Source organism: Brienomyrus brachyistius, chromosome 9, assembly GCF_023856365.1.
Source record: "Brienomyrus brachyistius isolate T26 chromosome 9, BBRACH_0.4, whole genome shotgun sequence".
Lineage (NCBI taxonomy): Eukaryota > Metazoa > Chordata > Actinopteri > Osteoglossiformes > Mormyridae > Brienomyrus > Brienomyrus brachyistius.
In genome coordinates this window covers 24,168,142-24,193,428 of record NC_064541.1, presented here as the reverse complement: position 1 = coordinate 24,193,428, position 25,287 = coordinate 24,168,142, and the positions used below count along the sequence as shown (strand labels likewise).

The 25,287-nt window shown below is 39.6% G+C and overlaps 1 protein-coding gene across 5 annotated transcripts in view; it reads right to left on the bottom strand.

Moving 5' to 3' along the window:
• tsnare1 (T-SNARE Domain Containing 1) overlaps window positions 1–25,287 on the bottom strand; it is a 199,573-nt gene that overhangs the window by 26,736 nt on the left and 147,550 nt on the right. For all 5 annotated transcript variants that reach the window (XM_049024845.1, XM_049024841.1, XM_049024844.1 and 2 more), the window contains 2 exons: window positions 15,385–15,457; window positions 4,505–4,587 (listed from right to left, as the gene is read on the bottom strand). In XM_049024845.1, the coding sequence (XP_048880802.1) occupies window positions 4,505–4,587; window positions 15,385–15,457 (156 nt within the window). The remainder of the gene's footprint in view (window positions 1–4,504; window positions 4,588–15,384; window positions 15,458–25,287) is intronic.

Here is a 25,287-nt window from a genome sequence, read left to right as displayed (position 1 = left end):
CAATGGGGAGTACAACTCATGATCCCCATCATATTAATAAATCTTTTACAGAATTTTATGATGCTTTATACTCATCAGAGAAAAATGTATCTAATGCTGACATCAACAAATTACTGTCTTAGACTCTCCTCCATCAATATCTGAATTCAATGAAGCCGTACAGTATCTTCCAAATAAGAAAGCCCCAGGTCCCGATGGTTTCCCAGCAGAATTCTACAAAGTGTTTTGGCCAACGCTAGCACCGGTTTTTATCAGAATGGTTACTCAAATTCAGAATGATTACTTGCTGTCTCCAAAAATGAACTGTGCCAATATTAGCCTGCTTCTGAAACCTGGTAACCTGGACGCAACACTGACGTCCAGCGACTGCCCACAACCGCACACCCATCGATTCTGACAAAAGGGTTTTTAATTTTATTTTTTAATTTTTCACATCTGTCTCATACGTTAGTGGAAAATTAAAATGCAAATGGTGCTATTTCAATTTAATTTTCATTTAATTTTATTTTTGTCATTTTCATTTTATTTTTTTGCAGAAAACACCTTCTATACCGGCCTCATTTCTAAAACTTCAATCGTATAAGGAGGAAGAAGGTGCAAAATCATTTGCTATTTTGACAATGTGCACGCATGGCATGAAAATGAGCAATACGCTGGTATGAAACTAGCAAAACCATTTTTCATCACACTTTGCGCCGGTGGGAAATAGATCTCATTGTATGATCTGAAACCTTTCCATCTGAGCCAGCATCGACTTTTTCAGCCTTCTGTGGGATCAGACCAGACGAGCTAGTGTTCACGTCCCACGTGTCCGTGACTCCCTCACCGGTTCACCAATAGGCCTTCCTCGGACCACTTATGGTAGGTACAGTACTGACCACTGCATCCAGAAGATCTGCCATTCACTTAGCCATCACAATTTGGTCCTTGTCACTTGTCACTCAGACCCTGACCCTTGCCCATTTTTGCTGCTTCCAACACATAAATTTCAAGAAATTACTGTTCATTCACCTAATATATAATGACACCCCTGACAATGAGATAATCAATGTTATTCACTTCACCTGTCAATGGTTTCAATATTATAGCTGATCAGTGTATATTTCATTATCACGTATCAACTTGTTACTCCAAGTCCTTCATGGTTTTCTTTAATAACCAAATGCAGTTAAAAAAAAACTGCAGTTTACGAGATTAACTTTGACTTTGAAAAAAGAAACTTAGACTTCAATTTGAGTTTAAAATTATATTGATAAAACGTATAAATTTGGCTGAATTACCACCATTTCTATAAACAATAGAAATGAAATATAAAGAGAGATGTAAAATATCATAGCTAATGATAGATAGATAGACAGACAGACAGACTTATTTATCCAGAAGGAAATTTAGGTGTGCAGTAGCTTATACACAGTATACATACACATAGGCACACAGACCTATGACATTCATACATGCTGCAAAATCTGAATTGTGTGTCATTGCAGTAAGGAAAACTAACAAATATAACAAAATAACAATTGTGTGCAATTACAGTATAGAGGGTATAGTGTGCTGTACAGGCCTAAACATTTAAGTCCATCGCACTCCTCCTCTTCCATAATGTAATATGAGTTACAAGAATACAGACGCAGTGGCTCAAAACTCACTACGATGTTGCTGTTTTTCAAATAGATGCTGCTGTTTTTTTAACATTAAGGAGTCAAGCATTCTCTATAATACAGATGAATTGATTCACATAGGAACAGCAAGCAAAATTCCCATCGTGAGCACCTTTCTGCTCTCCCAGGAGATATAAGCGGAGTTAGCGGGAACACCAGCGACTCCATGGATCACAATGCCGAGTGGAAAGTGACAAAGATGGAAAAGAGAAAGCAAGCAGAAGCAAGGACACCAGGCCGGAATCCAAGTGAGGTTAAGGAAAGCCCCCCACAAACCATCGCTGCCCTGCCTCTTCATTGCCAACACCAGTGGCCTGTACTACGAAGCGGGGTAACTGACTTATCGGGGTAACTTTGCAAGTAACTTGATGAAGTGTGGTGTAACTTCGCGATTAACCCGTACTACGAAAGGTGGTTAGGTTTTATTCGAGGCACGCTGCTATGGCAATTTACGCTGCGTCTCAAACCTATATGTGATATATGTGTTATTAAATAGAACACAAAGAAATAGTTTTCTTTGTTTATATAATTTAAAAAGATGATGTATATATACCTTGTTGACCTTAATTAGACTAATGACCATGTTAGGGTTAACTGCTAAGATTCTTGGGAGATTAAATTATTTTCCCAGAGAAGCAGATTCCATCCATAGGTTTTTTGGCTAGGATTTTATTTTTTTCTGAAATTTAATTGTGTTTAAGTTCATTTTTGGAGACTTCATGTCTACTCAAACTCTTTTATCCATCAGTCTATAGATACATCCATTGGGGAATCTGGGGCATTTTTTTCTTTCCACAATCTGAAATAACTATTATTACATTTATATGAATGTATTGTTCTAGATTATTCTAAGATAATTATTATTCGAAATCATCCAATTTGGTAAACCAAAAAAAAAGTTAAACAATACATTTTCATTACTGCCAATTAATGCAATCATTTAATACCTAGGTAATCCTTCCCATTGTGCTATAAATTAGCAATTTACTAGTAATTTCTGCACTCTGATTCTGTCTTTCGGTGTATCAAAACACATGACCCCTAAAACAGATTCATGTGATGTCAGTAGTCCTAATGATTACTATTTACAGCCTCAGTAAAAGCAAGAACACATAACTTAAACAGAAAGGCATCTTTGAAGTACACTGTTTGGCCATTATACCCACAGGAACTTTAATGGCATCCCATTCTAAATCCATAGGCATCAATACTGGGGCACGGTGATACTGGAACAGAAAAGAGCCTTCCCCAAACTGTTCCCACAAAGTTGGAAGCAAAAGTTGGAAGGCTCTTTTCAAGGGGGGTCCATCTCCATACTAATAGATTTGGAATAGGATGTCATAATAGGTCTTGTTGCTGTAATGGCCATGTGTCCATATAATGTATATCAGATCACTTTTGCAATTTAATTATTTTGTTGTCTTAGGAAATGAAAACACAAATGAAAATCGAGGTAACACATTGAGAGAAATAAATAGTAAAAAAGGAGAAACAGACAGATGTGATAACTATGCTCTGTGTGGACAGGATACACCATAGCAAATCATAAAAGTAGGAATTATATTATCACTGACTTTAAACAGCAGTACAATAAAGAAAGTACATATTAGCCTGTGAGAGAAAATGTTTAAAGACATTTTTTTCTGGATAGCGTGTGCATATTTGCACAGAACAACACAATTTAATCATTGAAATATATGCAAATGAATAGTATCAATAAAAACTGACAAGAATTTCTTGTTCTCCTAAAAGGTTTTGCTGGATGACTAGAAGAACATCACATCAGTTTCCAAGCATCTCCTTTTTTTTTTTTAGCGCAGCATTATTAACAGGTATTTCCGTTACCAAATGCTGATTTGCATGAATTATTTGAAGGAGAAAATGGAATATTCCAGATATTATTGTTTATTAATAGTATCGTATATTACAATGTATTAATGCATTCTCAGTAACTCAGAACTTTAAAAGTTATTAGAGAGTAGCTGATCAGAATGGATTCGTGATGCAAACTTCTACTAGCATTAGATGGTAACATAATGCAGTGATTCTCACAAATGTTCTAACAGAAATTAGCACATGGTAAATTATGATGTACACCATCTGAACAGTAAATAAGCATCTCTTCGGTTTGACATCACTGCTGCTCTCCAAACCTGGCAATGCCTTCACCAAGCCAACCTTTCTTCAGTAGAAAACCGAATCAAGTTGGAACCACAACGTAACTAGTGTCTCCTTGTGGTACAGCCTGGTTCCGGAATGCCAGTGGAACAGCTCCATTTGTTACATACTGATGCCATTTTCGTTTATCGCTAATCGATTATAATTGTTCTTGTATTTGATACAGTTACTATATTTCTCCATGATTTGTACTTGAGTAATAACTGAGTTACTAAATTACTGGTACCCTCTCAAGTAAAATGTCACCAATAATTTAAGCAAAATGCATTTATTATTACTGTAATTACTTAGGCAAGTTCTCTAAATTGAGATCTGAATGATGTGCCCATTCTTTGAAGTGTTATTTAGATTAAATGATAAAAGTGTATAGAATAAAAGGTTTACTGCTGTACAAAGTACTGTGTTGTCATGAAGCATCTGTTTTGAGCAGTTTTTTGTTACATAAACGTCTGACTACTTTTACTGATGAAAGTTCATGCATTTTTTGGGTATTCATTCAGGCAGTATAAATATTTTTCCATTTGAAAAAGTAAAAACAATATAAACTTGAAATTGTGATATTGAAAAAAACCCATAGGACCCCCCCCCCCCCGCCCTCCCAAAGTTACCTTACATTAACCTCTATTTATAAATATGTAGGTCTTTCAGCTAGTTTGATGTCATACCTTATGGTGGCTGGCCTTGGCAAGTTCCTGATTGGCTGACTCCACGCTGGAAGTGGTGGTCTGAATGTACTCCTCAATACTGTCTGTGAAAAGGTAAGTGCGTTCCATGAACATCATCATCATCATCATCATCATCGTCATCCGAAGCGGCATCACCTTCTTTACCATAACAAACAGTATCCAACAGGGAATTTTAGGATTAATAGCAATGTGTCATTTATCAGCCATAATTGTTGCATTTAGAATTAAATTTATTAGGCAAAGGTGTCATTTGAGGGTAAAGCTAATATTTTTTTTCCTATATAAAAGATCTTACCCCTTAACCCCTTATGACTACTTAGTGAGAAGAACATTACAGGTAAATGCAGGGCTAGATGGAAATGTGTGTAGTGACAAGAGTTTATGGTTCCTTCACTGTATGATCTCTCTTATTCCTTTAGAATTTGAAATGATTGATGTTTCAGTAGATTAATCTTTGGGGCTTCACTTTTGGAGCAAACAGCTTATCATGAAATGTTACTGTTATCCTGTGAAGTATTTTTGAAGGTAGATGCAGAGCTAAAACACAGAGCTTTTTCTGGGATTTACATGAACCACTCAAAACAATCATTAGATTGAGACAGAAAAGTAGAATAATTCTTTCTTGTATATGTACGTGTGCTAAACTTCTGCTGAACAGCTCAGTCTACACCATTCCAAATTGTGACTAGGGTCACTGTACTGGCTGAGGTGGAATGGACAATTTAGCAATTTTGCATTGTCTAGAAAATGAAGCCAAAATATATTCACCTGTTGGATGAGTTTGCAATGACATGCCAGGGGGCAGCTGGGAATTCAGAGATGTTTAAAAGCTCAGTGTGCATATTAATCCTGCACTCTAGCCTCTGCAGGCAGATCTTTGCTAGTATCGGTATCGGAGATGAATCCTGCTGTAATAACATAAATGTACTTATAATCATTAAATAATCCATATAAGCATGTAACAAATACATCCTGAAAAACAGTAAATGAATACAGCAATACCAATACCAAATACAACATTAGACAAACTCAATCTAAATTAAAAGGATAGCGTGATTAGCTATCTCCCCTAGCTATTACGCTACTTAGACGCCATCTTATGCCTGACCAGGGAGATCTCATTAGCAAGGCATAACACAGGTCATTTACTATCTGGGCACGCGGCAATAATTAGCAGTGTGCACATACAGAACCTGCACCAAAAAACTGAGGAAAAATATGGCTGCTCCTTCTAACCCGTGACTGGCTAAACTAAACACATGACTAGCCGGGGAGCAGCCCTTAAAGGAAACCGGCCTAATTGCAAGTGGAGTCCTCCCTCAGGCAGGACCATATTGATATTGATATTATAGGATATTAATGACCATTTTGGGGATGAGGAGAATAACATATTTAAAAATCGAGAGTAACGAGGGACAACAAGCAGCAGGCATGGCTTATCGGGGTCACACTAGGGAGGAAACAGGAGTGTCAAGTAGACATGGCAGGCAGGACGTAACAACTTCTAGTATATCACCCATAAAATGTGCCTGCAAATTTGAGAAAGATTCATAAAATATTTTTAACTTATCACATTCAAAATCCACATAAAAAATCCATGTGTGTAATCAGTTTGTATGCATATTTTTATGCTGTCCAAACAATGTCCAGAGCGTAAAAAGCATAAGTTTAGCAAAAATCACGTGTAAAATCACATCCAATTGAGAAGTCCGCCTGAGTTGTAACTGATGACTTGTATGTTTTTACAGCTCTTGGAGGAAAATACTTAGACTTTTTAGCCATTAATACCCATGTATGGATTTGCAGATCTATGCACGCATTTACAGATTTGTCTACACACCTACAAATCTTAGTACACTTGCAAAGCTCATTACACATACAGATTTCATTACACACATGGATTCTCAATACACATTTACAGATTCCTGTACATATTTGTAAATCTCAGTATGCACTTACAAATTCTTTTACACATTTATTAATCTGATTACGACTGAGCCCCATAGAAAATGATCCATCAAATAGTTTTTGTGTTACTATCTTAACAAGCAAAGTGTCTGAGGCAGCAATGGTGGACCGGTTCCCTGTCCAGGGAATACAATTATTTCATCTTTAAGGTGAGGTTATAGCCAATGAAAACAGACATCATTCAGCTAAGTCAAGGAGAGAAGTAAAATATATCTCTTTTAAAAGAACAGAAACAGGTGAAGTGACTCATTTGGATTACCCTTGAACTGTTTCATTTTGCCAGTATATAAAACTTTAGGTTAGGTGTTTCACTTGTCCTTTCTCCTTGGGTCTAATGCATAGATTATTTTAGCAAACAGTTTTGACACTGATGTTGTAGTTATTATTACTCCCACAACTATTCCATTATGAGTTCCGCTATCTTGCCCACCCTGGGGAAGGAAAGGATGTCCGCAATGACTTATCTTAGAAGTCTTGGGCCCAGAAGCTATAACACTATGTATAACAAATTTTTATTTTTATTTTGATCCTGGGTAAAAAGTGTGTTTTCCTAACCCGTTATGCCTAAAACAAACAGAAAATAGCTATTGTTCCACAAAAACATTGCTTCTGTGATCAGGATAATGACATTTTGAAATTCGTCTGTTTTCGAGAAAATTCTCGATTCGCATTCAATACTGAGTGGTCTTCTAGAACATTCTTGAACTGCTAGAATTGTCCAGAAGTTTCTAGAATTTTCCAAAATTATCTAGAACTTTCAAGAAACTTTTAGAACTTTCTAGAACGTTCTTGGACTTTCCAATAGTAGTCATACAAGTATAAAAGCACAGGTGACTCGAACCAACATTTTGGTTTATGTTATTGCTGTTAACATTTTGTTTCGTTGAATTTCCTGTGCTGTCTCTTATTCATTTGATTGGCTCACGGCCATCCTTCCATTCTTAGTGTTGTTTGCTAATTGGTGGTATTTTATTTGTTTTAAATCCATGACCCTATCTGCCTTGAATCTTGATCTCAACTGAAATCTTTATTTCATACTTGAGTGTATAGCAATCCCGTATTCATCAGACCTCCACATGTTACTTTGGTAAGCACATAACTATCCGGCACCAAAATTCTGTTGGTTGCCTGCCTAAGGGTCTCAAAACTATTGGACAAAACATGTGGCATTTGTTTGAGGTGATATAGTGTGGAAGTGAAATTAGACATTGGTAGGCCTGGGGGGGAGGCATATTGGGTCTTAGGCCTTAGGCAAGAAGAGATTGTTTTGAATACTGTGTGACCTCGCTTCGAGATAGCTGCCTGCAGTAAGTTCCACAGACCCTGAAGAAAGCTCGGACCTTGGAGAGGCAGACAGCAGAACAAAGGGGGGGGAGAAACCACCTGCAGGGAGAGATTCGAAGCTGCCCCAACTGGTGCACAGCGAGTTATAGCTTTATAAAATAGTTGCAGCAGACAATATATAGTATGTTACGTGGGAGTGCAAAAGTGTAATCATGTTAATCATACTAATCATACGTTAACTATGTATTTGCAGTGATTCAATGACAACACGTCAGTGTGTTAATCATTTAGCAATGGAACACCCAAAAATTAATAGTGATTCAATATCATATGATCGATATCTATACAGTATACATATCTCAAGTAGAGCCTAGAAGCCGAGACAGATTCCGATAAATTGAGCAAGATGGGTGGATTTTACCTTGCTACCAAGGTGAACCAATAGAGCAGAAGAATTGTGTTTGTTATACGTTTGAGCTCGGTTTGTTGGTGTTTTGTAACCAATCAGGACTTAGAAGTCCTTATTGGGAATTGGGAGTTATGGTTTATCAACTGGTTGCTCTGTGTGTTCCGGGTAACTTGGTACCAAGTACTAGAGTGTGATGAGAGTGCTTTGCTGGATTGCTGGAATAAAAGAGATTTCCTTTACTCACCAAACTGAGAGGTCCAGACTTTTATTCTAAGTGACTCTCTGTGTTATCAGAGAGGTTGATTTATAATTTTTCTACCACAGTAGTTTTTTGTTTTTTTTCCTTTGGGGGGGGGGGGGGTGTGCTTATTGTGTATGCCTCTTGCCCTTTATATATCGTACAAGTGAAATTCAAATCAAGAATTCAAAATCATCAAATTCAACCAGCTACACTGTTATGCCAGACTCAGGGATATTGTCCTCTTTAAATGAACTACCAAAAACCTTACATGAGCATTATGTAACAGGGATGTTTCATATATTATCAGAGTGCTAAGTGAGACTTACCTTTGCATGTGTGCATGTTGAAGGATGAGTGAACATGCTATATCTGTATGCATGTTTGGAGAGTGAGGTGCTTCCAGTTTCATGGTTGGCCATTTTTTTTTCTTTGCATGCTATGTTTATGCCTTTGGGCCATCCTTTACATAATTATTTTTCGCACATAAACAGCTATGTGCTTTTGAGATACATGAATTCTTATCTTGGTAGTGCGGTCATGCCCATGTAACAGGTGAGGTCGAGTTTTTTGAGCTTTTCTTACACAGCTGGAGGGGAGCTATGAGTGTGAGGTAGTTGGAACACACTGCTCATAAGTGTTGTACATTTACAGATGATCGTTTGCAGCCAGTTAAAGTCTTCAGACCATGCAGGGTGTCCGGTCATATTTTTGCGTGCCAGAACACAACGCAGAACAAATTTTGGACGGGACGGACTACCATGGGTCACATTGGTGCCGTGACCAAGATTTAATAAGCATCGAGGCCACCGAGGGAAATTCATCGCATTCACATCGCATTCATCGCAACACTCACTTAGAGAAGCAGGGGTTTCTTGTGGGAGAACGTCAGTCAACAGATTATATTATATTATATTATATTAGTCGGATGTGGGGGGAAACAAACCAGTCCCAAATGTATGTATGACCTGACACTGACTGTTTATGGGATGGAGTGTATAGTCCCAGGTGTGGTGGTTTTGGGTCAGCGGAATGAGCTCATTATCGGTTCAAATGTCCTCAAGCATTTAATGCGTGAAATGAAAAGTGGTGAGAATTATTGGGAGCTTGTCCAAGGTGTCCCTGGATACAAACAACATTTTGAACATTATGTCTTGTGCCACCGGGTGGAAAGACAGCCCACGACTACGCTCCTCGTCTCGCCCCTTTAAACTCCGTCGCTTGCCCTATCTAATAAAGATCGTTCTGTCCCGCAATTCTGGTTCCGTACTTCCCTTTGGGGGGGTCAACTGACGCATGGTGTCCGGGCATATTTTTGCATGCCAGAATACAACGCAGTAGAAATTTTGGGTGGGATGAACTACCATAGTTCACATCCACATTACATAACCAGAAAAAGAAGATGCAGTTGTATAACGGGTATAATTCATTTTTCATGCATGAAAAGGGAGTTATGCCCTTCATGATTCTGGCAACAAGTAAAACATGGAACCTGGAAATTTTTAATTTACACTGTGAACTTAACTGAAATCGACATAAATCTTTATTTTGAAAAGCACACTAGGGCCAATTTATTTTTTAAATGATTTTCCCCAAATAGGTAGCAAAACTCTTACTACTATTACAGTTTTAAGATCAAGTTCAAATAAGTTCAAATAATAAGATCAAATAAAACTAGATAAAATGTTTTTATTCAACTGGTTGTCTTGTAATCTACAATAAACAATTTGTGTAATAATTTTCTTATCCCCAACTCTTGGCACCTCTTGCCCTGTTTTTGGTATAATACTTTTGTTTATTACAGAAATAAATGGTTATATAATAAAACTTACTAACAACTTTAGAGGAAAAAACAATATTTTAGTTGTTTAATTTGAGTCTGATGTCAGTTTTAAAAATGAGAAAAAATTCATATGTCACAGTAAGTAAAGTTGAATCACCCATATTGTTTTTGAGAATGACTCCATAAAATGTTTGGGATTTTTTTTTCTCTTTTTAATTACAAAAGAAGTAAATATGCCTAACCAATAGATAGGGTGTAAAGTTCAGGATTATTAGCACAGAATGAAAAATTTTTGCATTTAATGCATTGCTGATATAATAATAACCCAATCGACTACATAGTCCAGACAAGCTTATACACTACTGTGTATGCTGCAATATATTATTCCAAATTAACTGCTAGTCACTGCAACTAAAAACCCACACAATTAAACCATTAAGTATATAATGGTGGGGTCATGCAGTGATTATTACTGTTGCCTCATACCCCTGGGACAAGAGTTCAAATCTCAGCTGGGGTTCCATGTGTGGAGTTTGTGTAACAGGTGAAATGATTCCACTTGCCTTAATTATTTATTTGTCATTAACTACTAGTCTACTCATGCTTTGGTTATTGTATTATTTTGTTTGGGCTTATGCAATGTGGGGTTTACGCGCCCTCTAGTTTGCAACAACAGACTCAAGCAATGTGCTTCTTTTTATCAGTCCGCAGCAACGAGCCCTAGAGGTAGGATGCTCTGTTTGGAGCTCCACATGACGTATTCCTTAACAGATCAGTTCTGTTAGTAATAGGGTACTATTTGTATTAGTGAAATGCTTTGTGTTCTTGGGTATAAGTGTAATTATGTATTTCTAGCAATTGATGCAAAATGATGTTTATTTTATACCCGTAAACTCCATTAGTTTAGACCAGAAGAGTAGCTAAAGTCTTTCTTTGGCAGTTGGTCTCTTAAGTGCCTTGGCCATGAGGAAAATGCAAATCATAAAATAAAAAGTCTCAAACCCTCAATTGCAAGGAACATGCTTTGTAGTTAATAGCAAAATGGCAAGAACAGAACTGAATGAGTCAGTCAACAAAATAATGATACCTAATGTGTATGTGGAAAATATGTGCAGATACAGTTATAGAAAAAATAAGAAAACACTCTATATTTTTAAACAAATCTACATTTTAAAATTCTGGTTTAGTTGTGGTTCTGCTGGCAGAAGACTATGCTGAGCAGCAGGTTGCTTCCAGGTTCAAAATTTCTAAGACAGCAGTACACAAGAACAAACTGAAGCAGGAGACACTGGGAGCAACCAGAAACCAGCCAGGTAAAGGGCAGAAGTGACATTCTAATGCCAGAGATGACTATTAACTATTCGATAGTTTCTCGTGAATTGTGGAATGACATCAAGTGACCTTCAAAAGGAATGAGAAACATTAAGTGCAGGTGTGAAGTGCGCTGCTAATGACAGTTTGTTTCAGACTAGAAGCAGGACTGAAGTCCCATAAATCAAGTAAGAAGCCCTTCGTTAATGAGAAACAGGGTAGAATCAAGCTGCAGAATGCAAATATACAGCAGGGAAAATAAGTATTTGACACATCAGCATTTTTATCAGTAAGGGGATTTCTAAGTGGGCTATTGACATAAAATCTCCACCAGATGTTGCCATCAAGCCAAATATTGAATATATACAGAGAAATCAGAACATTTAAGTATACAAGTTGAGTCATAATAAATAAAGTGAAATGACACAGGGAATAAGTATTGAACGCACTTTATTTGATACTTTGTAGAAAAGTCTTTGTTGGTGAAGCTTCTAGACGCCTCTTGTATGGAGAGACCATTCCTCTGCATCGCTCAGGAGTGATTCTGGCCCAGTCTTCCACACAAACGGTCTTTAAATCTTGAAGGTTCCTTGGGCCTCTTTTATGAACTTTGATCTTCAGTTCTCCCCATAGATTTTCTATAGGATTTAGGTCAGGTGATTGACTGGGCCATTCAAGCAACTTGATTTTCTTTCTTTGAAACCAATTCATTGTTTCCTTGGCCTTGTGTTTGGGATCATTGTCTTGCTGAAATGTCCACCCTCTTTTCATTCTCAGCTTTCTGGTAGGTGGCTGCAGATTTGTATCCAGAATGTCCTGGTACATTTCTCCATTCATCCTACCTTCAATAATATGAAGTCTGCCAGTACCCCTTGCTGAAAAGCAGCCTCAAACCATGATGCTTCCACCCCTAAACTTAACTGTTGGTATGGTTCTTGGGGTGGTGGGCAGTGCTATTTTTTCTCCAAACATGGTTTGTAGAATGACAGCCTAAAAGTTCAATTTTGCTTTCATCTGACCATACTATAGTCTTCCAATAATCCACAGGCTTCTCCAAATGCTGTTTCACAAACTTTAACTGAGCATCAACATGCTTTTTGTTCAGCAATGGAGTGTTGCGTGGTGAGCGTGCATGGATACCATGGCAGTTCAGTGCATTGTTTATAGTTTTCTTTGAAATAACAGTACCTGCTGATGCAAGGTCTTCCTGAAGTTCTGCCCGAGTGGTTCTTGGCTCTTGGAGAACTCTCCTAAGTATTCTTTGGACTCCTCGGACTGGAATCTTATGTGGAACACCTGACTGTGGCCGGTTTATGGTGAACTGATGCTCTTTCCATTTCCGGATTGTGGCTCCCACAGTGCTCACAGGAACATTCAGCATTATGGAAATGCGCCTATAACCATTCCCATCAGAATGCTTTTCAACGATAACATTACGAAGATCTTGGGAGAGTACTTTGCTCTTACCCATCATGAAGTCTTTCCTGTGTACCTCCTGGGTAATGAGAAGCCTTTATAGGCCATCAATTAGGACTAAAGCAGCTGATATCAATTAGTACTGATAGGGGGCAGGGTTTCTCTCTCAATACTGACAGATTTCAGGTGATCTCCTGGCTTTCGGTGCCATTTTGCACCTTGTTATCTTCATGTGTTCAATACTTATTCCCTGTGTCATTTTACCTTAAATTGAGAATTGAGTGAAACAAAAAAATTGTGCTGTGGTTTCAAAAATTTTTCACGAGGAGGGTCAGAGATACACACATATATACTTTTTCGTTCTGTCCAAACATCATACCGAGATATACAGTATTTTAAAAAGCAACACTATTCTCACATTTTGAAAATCAACAAGTAGGGAAGAGGGATGGGCTAGTTTTGTCATCACAATTTCAAAATCCCAAGCCTAGACTTTAAAAGTGCTTATAAAAATGTACCCGTTTCACTACACTGTTTGTACTTATTTTGTGGTAGTACATCAGCCCTCTTCAGGTCTGGAGGAATATCACTGCTGTATGCATGCACAGACCACTACCTTCTGCATCCACAGCCAAATGTAGTATGAACACAAGATGCCATATGAACATATGGATGCCGAACGTGGAAAATTGAAGAAGAATTGGCCTTTAGTATAAAAAACTGTTCACCCATTCACTCAGATTTTCTAAACAGCAAAGCCAATATATAGTCATATATGACATATAATAATTTTTCTTTCAGTTACTCCACCATGATTGGTAGACAATGGATTAATTAAAAGGCTAAGGCAAACAGATATTTCATAATCCTACTCTTTCAGCGAGACATAGTACTAATTTGAATACAAATAGAATAATTAAAATGTAGGGGTATTCCATTGCTTAATAAAGATGATTTAATGAAGAAGCTGACTGGAAGATGTCAGCACAGCCAGTATGTCCAGCACAGTGACAGAGCCTAGCCAAGCCAAGCCTATACATACAGCTCTTTGTTCCAAACTCACAACATTTGGGAAATGATCTTTTTGGTTTATACTAATTTAGTTTTTATCTGTTGTCTTACGGTATGTTCTTCTGTCAGAATTAATAAAGTAAATCTTTGTATGTCTGCCTTTTTTATGAGCCTCAAGATTTTATGTACTCTGAAGGAAATCCACCTATTCATTGATGACAACTTAAAGGCTGTGAATAATTTTTGACACTGATCAATACGCACTATAAGATTCACAAGAAATATTCTTTTTCCACTTTAAAGGTTGGGTAGCTATTCCCCTTAACAGGCTGCAGCTCTGACCCGCTATATCTATTTGATTTAACAGTATTTGCCTAGATATTTTATGATAATTGTGTTTTAAGTAATATCCCTGACCTGCAAGGCACCACTGAGGTACCCTGAGCAAGGTACCACCCCCAAGCACTGCTCCCTGGGTGCTGAATTAGCTGCCCCCTGCTATGTCACAATGTCACATGTGGGTTAAATGCAGAGGACACATTTTGTTGTTGTGTGCTGTGTGCTGTGGTGTGTCAACAACGACCACTGATCACCAAATTCCAATTCTAATATATTGTATGATAGAACTGGTGAATCCTGAGCTTTTCCCCTAAATCGACTTATCACACAAATGACTCTATAGACAGGGAAGCATGTTCAATCACTATGTATTATCACCACTCCAAACTGTTTTTGTGATACAGTTCTTGTATTACGTATTGGTACTTTGTGAATAATATCACTATAAACAATGTGAACCTATGAGTAAGATTTAAAAGTACTGAATATTATTAAATATCAAATCATGCTATAATGTCAATATCATTATCGCAAACCATGTACAGATGAACTAGATGGTTTACTAGGATTTGTAAAAAGTGCAGATGTTTATTAATTAAAAAGCAGCACTCCCAACCATCCATGTTCAGGTTATGATTCCAAAAATGTGCATAGACCTAGGATGGTTTTCTTTAACCATGTAACTGAGGAAATGGGATAAGTGAAATCTATTCAGGATATATATTATTTTCACAACTCTATTCAAAAGTATTACTAGGTTCCATTTCAGAAATCATAGCCCAACCTCACCCCTGCAGTCAAAGTCATGATTCCCTGCACCTCATGCAGTCAGGACTCACAGATTTTGGCACTGAGAAATGGTGCTTGTTATGTTCCCACTCCCATTGCGGGGTAGTGTTTTTCCAGTGCCACAAAGTGAGGTGCAATATCTGTGGGTTTCCAATGTCAGCAACACAACAGACAAGAATGCTTAGATGAAAATTATCCTGAATGCTCAATGTTTCTGGGAAAGTATTAACAAATGGGGATATCAGCAGACATCCCTCTCATACATCTCAGAGAAGAACTGAGGCTGACCTAGTCAAAAGGGCAGAACTTACCTATTGTGTCACCTTGTTCATGTGTAATGGAAGTCAGATCCTTCATTATTTGGCTCACGTCCAGCATATCTCTCTGTGGGAATGAAACAGGATTATTTCTACAGAATCTCCATTATCTAAAATTCACTGCCTATTTTAGTAATTACCTCGAAGGTCCCTCTTCAAAATCAATACTGGGTGAATGCAAACTACATTCTTTAAATCATATGTTGCGATTCAAAGGATATAGCTTATTCCAACCCATATATCATAACTCTCTCGTTTTCATAATATTTTGGTCTCCCTAGTCTCCAGGGAGATACAAGCAGTCAGCTTACAGTGCATATGCACTGCCCGAACACATTATACACTATATGGACAAAGTATTGGGTAACACCTCTTAATCATTTAATTCAAATGTTTCATTCAGACTCATTGCCACAGGTGCATAAAATCAACCACATTGCCATGGACTCAGGTTTACAAACATTTCTGAAAGAATTGGCTATTCTGAAGAGCTCAGGGAATTCAAGTGTGGTACTGTCAAAGGATGCCACCTTTGCAATAAGTCAGTTTGTGATATTTCTTCCATGTTATATATTGTGTGTGAGAGGTATTACTGCAAAGTGGAAGCATTTAAGAACAACAGCCACGAAGTTGTAGACCATGTAAAGTAGCAGAGCGGGCGTGCCAAGTGCTGAGGTATATAGTGCATAAAAGTCACCCGTGCTCTGTTGACTCAATGCCTGCAGAGTTCCAAACTTTCATTGTGCCAACTGTAAAGTTTGGTGGAAGAGAGATAATGGTATGGGGTTGTTTTTTAGGGGTTGGGCTAGGCCCCTTACTTCAATTGAAGGAAACTCTTAATGCTTCAGCATACCAAGATATTTTTGGACAATTCAGTGTTCAATGTTTTGTGGCCTTTTTCTGTTCTAGCATGATTGTGCCCCAGTGCACAAAGCAAAGTCCGTAAAGTCATAGTTGGGTGAGTTTGGTGTAGAAGAACCCGACTGGCCTGCACAGAGCCCTGACCTCAATCCCATTGAACACCTTTGGGATGAACTAGAATGGAGATTACAGGCCAGACCTTCATGTCCAACATCAGTGCTTAACCTCACAAATGCTCCTCTGAATGAAAGCAAAAATTCCCACAGACACACTCCAAAATCTTGTGGAAAGCCTTCCCAGCTGTTATAGCTGCAATGTGGGAACCAACTCTATGCTGATACGTATGGATTTAAAACGGGATATATAAAAGTTCCTGTAGGTATAATGGCCAGGTGTCCCAGTACTTTTCTTTATATGGTGTGTTCTCATAAATCGAAACATGTTAGCAGTTCATTTTGCCTCAAAAAAAAAATTTTTAAACCTTAAATATGCTTTAAAAATTTGGATCCATTCATCTTTAAATAGCCTATACAGTACAAGATCACCAACATAATGGAAAATCATTAACTAAATAATCTAGAAGAACATAATTCTTTGTAGTGAAGAGTCAGTACTAGAGAGTACATACAGCTTTAATCTTGTTTAAGGAAGGCCCTTGTCATGATTTGCAGGCATGGAGCAGGGAAGCAGGAGCAAGAGTCCAGGGAGTCAGGGTAATGTACTGTAGGGTTTACAGAACCAGAGGGTGGACGACCAAAAGGGGCCAAACCAGAGGGCAAAGAGGTGAAGGGCAGGGGGTTCTAGGGAGATGGAGGGACCCCACGTGACCACGAGGCAGGAGCAAGAGGGACTGCCAGAGGAGGAAGCTGGAGGTACAGCCAGAGGAGGCGAGGAGGAAGTGGGAGGGACCGCCAGAAGAGGTGAAGAGGAAGCAGGAGGGACTGCCGGAGGAGGCGAGGCGCAGCCGGGGACTGTGCAGCAACAGCCGGTGGAGGCACAGGTGACCCACTAGGGGCGTCTTTCCTGAGGGGGTCCCTGGGGAAGGTCTCAGGGTGAGCCCCAGAGGATCACACTCTAACTCTTCCTCCTCCTCTGACGATGAGAGAGGGAAGGCAGTCAGGAGGGCTAGATTCTCAGGAGGGCTTGGATGGATACCTTAGGGAGAGGGACAGGAGTCAAGGGAGCTGGGACAGGGTCCGGAGTCAGGGGAGCAGGAGCAGGGATTGGAGCCATAGTAATAGGAGCTGGAATAGGGACTGGAGCCACTAAAACAGAAGCTGAAGCAGGGATTGGAGCCTTGGAAACAGGAGCTGGAACAGGGACTGGGACTGGAGCGGATGGGAACCTTGGGAACTGGGGTTAGGGAGATGGAGTGCACCGGGTGGTACGCCTCTGGGATGGGCGCAGCGAGACCGGGCATCTTGGGAGCCGGCAGAGCGAGAACTTCCAACGCTGGTTTGGGAGAGATGGAGGCTGGCGACCTGGGTGTGACAAACACCGCCAGGTCAAGTACCGTGAGGTAAATCCAAAAAGTTACCCTGATAAGCCAGTAACCCCGCTTCGTAGTACAGGCCAGAGGAGTATTTCCATGTGCTTTGGTTTTGTTAATAAAAGGCTGTGGATCACTTGGCAACTGGATCCTGGTCTCCATCATTATATACTTTTCCATTTTCTCCATTATTTATCATAATGTCAACAAATGTATTTTTTGGCTTGTGGAGAAACTGTTACATTGATTTTCCTTTATGTAGAAAAATGATCCACACTCCAAATACTGTTTCCTCTAATTAATAGTTCTATTAATTGATGAAAGCACACATTACTAATGCCAATTGAGACAGATAGCAGCTTAATTTCCACATCTTTTAGGTCAGAGTATTCCTTTGATAATGAATTATATGGAGCATTTTTGGGGGGGAGGGGTGGGGGTTAGGATACTACCCAAATGATACGGACCTTTAGTCAGTTTCTGCCATTTCTGTGGAAGATATGGTCTGACATTGATTCCAGTTTTGCACTATGCAATAATGTGTTTTCATTTTCTTTCTTCTCTGTGCACATTGAGATCAATATCTTGGTTTAGATACCACGTCACTGGACCCATATTTTTCTGCTTCAGTGATGTCGGTTAATGATTCTCTGCATTGTCAACCTGACACTACATCACAATATTCTTATCCACATGTATAAAGAATGCAATGAAAATAAAGGCTGAAGGTAAAAAGCTCCAGGAGGGCTGAAGGTGAAAATACTACAACAAGCACTATGATAACACAATACCCCAACTACATTACATTACATTACAATCTAATACATTACAACACTATTAAAATGCACTGCTACAATGACACAACACAGTTAGCATTACACTCTAGATTGCACTCAAGTGCAAGTCTTTGCAAGATTCATGTCCATGTAGCTACTAGTCCCTAAAAACAGGCCTTTCTATCATGCCCCAATTTCGTGGATCAAAAGCATCTATTACTGGCCTTGAATCATCACCGTATGAGAACATGGCTCCTAAGACAGGGAATTGCGGAACACTGTGCTTCTTTATACTCACTGTCACTACAATGACTGCAACCATTCGACTTGCAGTGTGACCAGACATATTCACACTTCTTCATAAAACCTTTTCATAATTGGAAAACAGCAAATGGAATGAATGAAAATCACATCTGATCAAGACCAGATTGCACACTTCTAGGCTAGCTAATATTGAAGGGAGGATGGGTCAGATGTGTTTGCTGTGGTCCCACTACCTTTTTCTTCCATGCTAACAGCAATACTTAAAGGGATTTTCTTTTTGCCTTCATTTCAAAATCCACCATCGCCATTGCTTCAGTATGGAATGCTGTCACTTAGCATGACAAAATTTTAAGCAGATGTATGCATGCTCTGACAACTGAATACAAACTGCATTTTCCAGTGGGGCTGGGAAAGGACTTAAGAATGCAGTAATGCATACAATGAGTAAACAGTTTACATATTATGCTCATTAGAGTCAAGAGGCACTCAAAGTTTAGGAAGTGGGTGGACAAGCCAGGATGTGGTGCCTTTTGCAGTATTCGGCAGGGTGCACAGTTATAACCACCATTGATCGCAACCAGTCTCATTTGAAATGCAACATGGAAAATGTTGGTGTCGTGTCTTGTCATGAGTGCAGGGTTTAAAGAAAGGATATATTATATTGCCATGTATTATATTACACAAATTGCATTACTCTAATTTCTCCTTGGACCTTTATGGAAATGTGATGGATAAATACATTAATGTGCCTGGTATGAGGTCCAATCCAAATCTGCATAAATTTCCCACACATTTCCTCTACTATAAACTCAGTGACACTGTGGTCACAAAAAAAACAGGTTTTTCAGATCTGTTTGGAGGTTATACACTGAGAAATGTTGTGGGTGATATGGTATTGTAATATCTCACTGCATCACAAATTAAACCCACTTCTGTCTATAAATCATTTTCCCCTGGAAAACAGATTGTTGTGAGAGGTAAAATGACAGCATTTCCAGATTCTTTGGGTATTTTCTTTTTCATTGCAATGGCATTGTTTTAGTTTTGTTTGTTTTTTTTTTCTTCTTCAAAAAATTATAATATTATAATTGGATATATATAAATAAATTAATATATCAATAAATTATAAATACAAATGGATGAATGAATGTGAAAGAATGAAATTTGGTCAATAAGTAAAATAAGTTTTGGGGGTCTACTGTGATGATGTAACGCAAAGCATAAAGAGCGACAAACATTTATTGGCACCTCCAAATCCATCATCATAACCGCTTAATCCCCACTGGGGTCACAGGGGGCCCGGAGCCTATCCTGGGAACAACGGGTGCAGGTGGGAACCAATCCGGGGCGGGCGCCAACATACCACAGGGCACATGCACTCACATGCAGACTACAGGGCCAATTTAGACACACGAATCAGCCCACCTTGCACGCTTTAGGACTGTGGAGGAAACCGGAGCCCCCGGCAAAAACAGGGAGAGCATGCAAACTCCACACAGGAAGAACCCGGGACAACCCTTCTCACTGTGAGGCAGCAGTGCTAACCACTAGACCACTGTGCTGCCCCATGTCCAAATCCATTTTGCTATTTTGAAGATGGAAAACACAGACTTCGCTCCAGCGCAAGGTGCAAAAAGGTTATGCAAATTTTTTAGATGTGTGGTTTGGGTGTAACATGTAATACATGAATAAAAATGGCACATCACCTTACCTTTAAAAGGCAGGGGCACATGAGCTATGCTGGATCACTACAGTATTATAACAGCATGTTTACCTGCCAAACCAAATCGGTTTTCAGTTTAGAAAACAGAGCTGCTCATGCACAAAGTGAAACATTTATACATAATTTATGGGAGCACTACGTTCCACTGAAGTTTTTTCAGATGAAGCAGGAATGGGATGAGGTGTTATTTCGCCCTGTCTTTTGTCTATATCAGTCCAGGTCTTGTCCTGTCCGAGGTCCGTCATTGATGTTAGTATGATGTTAGCGATGTCCTGTTCCTCCCGTAACCGTCTCCCCATTAATAAATCCCTAGTTTCCCCCGTATTCCGCCTGCCTGCTTCATTCTTCCCTGCCTCCTGCCTGCCAGCCTACCTGTCCGCACCTGCAACACCTGACAAATAGTATGAGTGATATATGTAAATTTTTTTAATTAGTTATTTTCTCCATAAGTAATGGAAATTTACGTGTTAAAATCCCAGCCCTTTTATTTCTAAAAATTCTAAGGAACTGAACATCACCTGAAGTTCAGTTAAAACTATCATCAATGGAAGGAATACGGCACATGTGTAAGTCTGCCTAGATCAGGTCATCCTCACAAACTGAGTGACCATGCAAGAAGGAGACCGATGAGAGCGGCCACTAGAACACCTATGACTACTCTGAAAGAGTTACAAGCTTCAACAACTGAGATGGAAGAGACTTTGCATACAACTGTTGCCTGGGTTCTTCACCAGTCAAAGCTTTATGGGAGAGTGGCAATGAGAAAGCCACTATCGAAGAAAACTCATATTAAGTCTGGAATAGAGTTTGCCAAAAGGCATGATGGAAACTCCATGATCAAGTGGAAGAAAGTTCTTTGGTCTGATGAGACCAAAATGGAGCATTCTGGCCATCAGACAAGACGCTATGTTTGGCGGACATCAAACATTGCACATCACCGCAAACCCACCATCCCCACTGTGAAGCATGGTGGTGGCAGCATCTTGCTGTGGGGATGCTTTTTGGCAGCAGGCCCTGAAAGGCTTGTAAAGGTAGAAGGTAAAATGAATGCAGCAAAATATAGGGAAATCCTGGAGGACAATTTGATTCCATCTGCAATAGAACTACAGCTTTGGATAAGATTTATTTTCCAGCAAGACAATGATCCAAAGCATACAGCTAAAGCTACACAGAAATGGTTTGAAGACAACAAGGTGGATGTCCTGGCCGAATCAAAGCTCAGACCTCAATCCGAATTTGTGGCTGGACTGAAAAGGGCTGTTCACACCTGATCCCCACACAACCTGACAGAGCTTGAACAGTTTTGCAAGGAAGAATGGTGTAAAATTGCAGTGTCCAGATGTGTAAGCCTGATTTAGACCTATCCACACTGACTCCGTGCTGTGTTTGCAGCCAAAGGTCCATCTACTAAATACTGACTTGAAGGGAGTGAATATTTATGAAATCACTTATTTTATGTTACATATTTTTATTTAATTGCCCTTATTTTGTAGTAATCAGTTTTCACTTTGACATTAAATTTTTTTGACAAAAAAGCCAAATCATGTTTATCGTGATTGATTTATAAAAGGGTAAAACATCCAAGGAGGTGAATACTTTTTATAGGTACTGTATGAGGCAGGCAGGATGAGGATCAGCACCTCTAAATCTGAGGCCATGGTTCTCAACCAAAAAAGGGTGGATTGCGCTTTGCTGGTGGGGGATGAGTTACTGCCTCACGTGGAGGAGTTTACATATATCAAGGTCGTGGTCACAAGTGACGGAAGAAGGGAGCAGGAGATTGACAGGCAGATAGGTGCAGCATTGGTAGTACTGTGGACGCTGTATGGTCGGGGTAAAGACAGGGCTGAGCTGGAAGGCAAAGCTTTCAGTTTACCAGCCAATCTATGTTCCTACCTTCACCTATTGTCATGAGCTTTGGGTTAGTGACTAAAAGAATGAGATCACGGATACAAGGGGTATCCTTTGCTGGTTGTCTGGGCTCAGCCTTAGAGAGAAGGTGAGGAGCTTGGTCATTCAGGAAGAGCTCAAAGTGTAACTTCTGCTCTTCAACATTGAAAGGAGTCAGTTGAGGATGCCTTCTGGAACGCTACCTGGGGAGGTGTTTCAGGTGTGTCAAACTGGGAGGAGACCCCAGGGCAGAGCCAGGATATGTTGGAGAGATTATACCTCTCAGTTGGCTTGAGAATGCCTTGGTATTCCCCCAGTGGCTGTATGATGTATGAGCATCCCTGCTTAAACTGCTGCCCCCGCGACCCGACCCTGGATAAGTTATAGAAGATGGTTGGATGGATGGTTGCATGGTTAAAACCCAGCATAAAATCCTTTTTTTGCAAAAACAGTGCTAAGGTGTGCTCCATGGGCGAAGCCTCTTTGCCACTGATCGGAAGGTTGCTGGTTTAAGCCCGGCCTCAGCACATCTCTGGGTCCTTAAACAAGGCCCTTAAACTTCAACTCCCTTGGTGTTGCTATGGCTCCCATTCGCCGCCAGGTTGCTCTCACTAAGTTGGGGAGGCATAAAGAGAACTTCCCCACAGGGATCAATTAAGTATCAATTATTATTATAAACTGAATAGTCAGTTAAAACAATTACAATTCATAAAACAATGGAGAACAATTTGACCAGCAAATTTAAAGGCAGCCACTCTGCTGGGCAGATGCACCAGACCCTGGATGCCCTCCTCTTTCGCTAGGAACAGGATAGACTGTGGGAGATAAGTTAGACTGTCCCAGAGGAATGTCACAATCTCCAAGTGGATGTGCCACGCGAGCTATCTAGTTGCTGCAGACAATAACTCAACCGCTGTATAACAAGTGTGGTAACAATCAAGACCACCTGGCTTGATAAACAAGCGAAGTCTTGCAATATGAGTATTACGTGTTCGCTTTGTCTGCCGAGCGTCACGTGATCACAACTGAGCCCATGGTTTTTCTTTCTCTCTCGCTCGGTCTCAGTCGCATACCTCAACTGGATAGTCAAAATTTTGTAGAAAAACAGCACCTGAATAAGGGTGTAGCAGTGCGAGCAATGAATCTGTTTAACGTAAATACAATGTCCACATTTCCACAAAACCGAAAAGGAGGACTTGGATAGGTTTCTTGTTAAAGTCGCACAAAAAGAAAAAGATTCCAGTGAGCTAAATACAACCCTCCTCTTCTCCTCCCTCTCGTCTCTCTTACTCTATCCATGACTCTTTTCAAAGGTAAAGTGCAGGTTAATTTGTTTTATGTATTTTTACTTTATATTTTGTATACATAATTTTTATATGAATATTTTTGGGTTGTGGAATGAATCATCTGATTTTCCATTATTGCTAATGGGAAAATTCGCTTTGATATACGAGTACTTTGGATTACGATCACGTTTCCAGAAAAAATTATGCTTGCAATCTTTTACTGTATCATGTGGATCTTAACTGGAGTTGCAGGTAGTGAAGGTAAAACTAAAAATGACCACTCTCATTTTGCATGAAAATGGTTCCATCGCTGTGGAGTACAGCATCCCTGACACAAAGCAGCCTTGCCTCACCATCACTGAATTTTAATAGGGGCTCCTAGACTGCCATTGATCTTTAGTATATTATATTTTAGCTTTTCAGTGCAGTGCCTTGATCTTGACAATGAAACCTAGGCTGAACTCAAAGACTGTGAGAACATTCCCTAGATACTTATGCTTACCCTAGTAAAAATTCTTTTCCTGGTCCAGATACAATATACTGGAAAACATGTATTTTCCTGGTCCAGTGTAAACATACCAGAGAAAACACTGGACATCAGCTTACAGTCACAGCTGAGCAGTGGGACAGGTCTCCAGTTCTTGAGATCATGCAGGTTCCCTTTCTTGAGCATCAGTTTCAAAACTGCCCTCTAGCAGCTTTGTGGCAGGCTTTAAGACATCCAGAAGATCTTTGGCACTCTCCAGGCTGATTGTCTTATATAACTCAGCAGGGAATCTATCGCTTCCAGAAGCCTTTCCACATTGTCAACCATTGAAAGACGCTGCCTCTTTCTTGATCTCTGCAGGATCTGCTATCATGGCCTGCTGTCTGTCTACCTCCTCTGTCCATTTTTCTTTCCTAGCTGAAGTAGCGTCCATCTGTGCCATGGTCTGGAAGTTGTTTTGGGTGCCTCAATATAGGCTTGATTTCCTGTAGAACCTACATCCTCTTACTGCAAGAGGTGAAGATCATATCCTTTGTGACGCTGTAAGTATACTGATGCCAGAATTGCTTTATGTGTGCTTTGACAAGCTCCACCATTGTTTCCAAGAAAAGAGGACTTTTAAAGGATTTTCTGAAATTACATCAAAAAAGGTAAAAAGTCTCTATAAAGTGCATGTCATTCAACAAAGATATGGTGAAATGCCAGAAAGCACTCATGGGCATCATGTTTTCATGCTGAAAACTTTCAAATTATGTTTAAAAGGATAAAGCGTCTAAAGTATAAAAAGTCTGGCTAATGACATGAAGTTTTTTAGATGCACCCACATGTACTGTATCTTTCATGCATTTAAAAACCTCTACACATCACCTGTGTGACGCCCGCTCCGTCCGCTCCTCGTGTGTGCCACGCCCCCTAATTACCCACGTGTGATTTCCTGATCGTGCCCAGTCGTGTCTTGTTTCCTGTTGCCTTGTTTCTTGTATTTAAGTTCCTGTTGTGTACTAATCCAGGGTCTGTCATTGATGTTAGTTGGCGTCTTCTGTTCCCTGCCCCGTTATTCTTAATAAACCCCTTGTTTGCCCTGATTACGGCTTGTCTGCCCGTTTCTGCCTGCTCGCCCG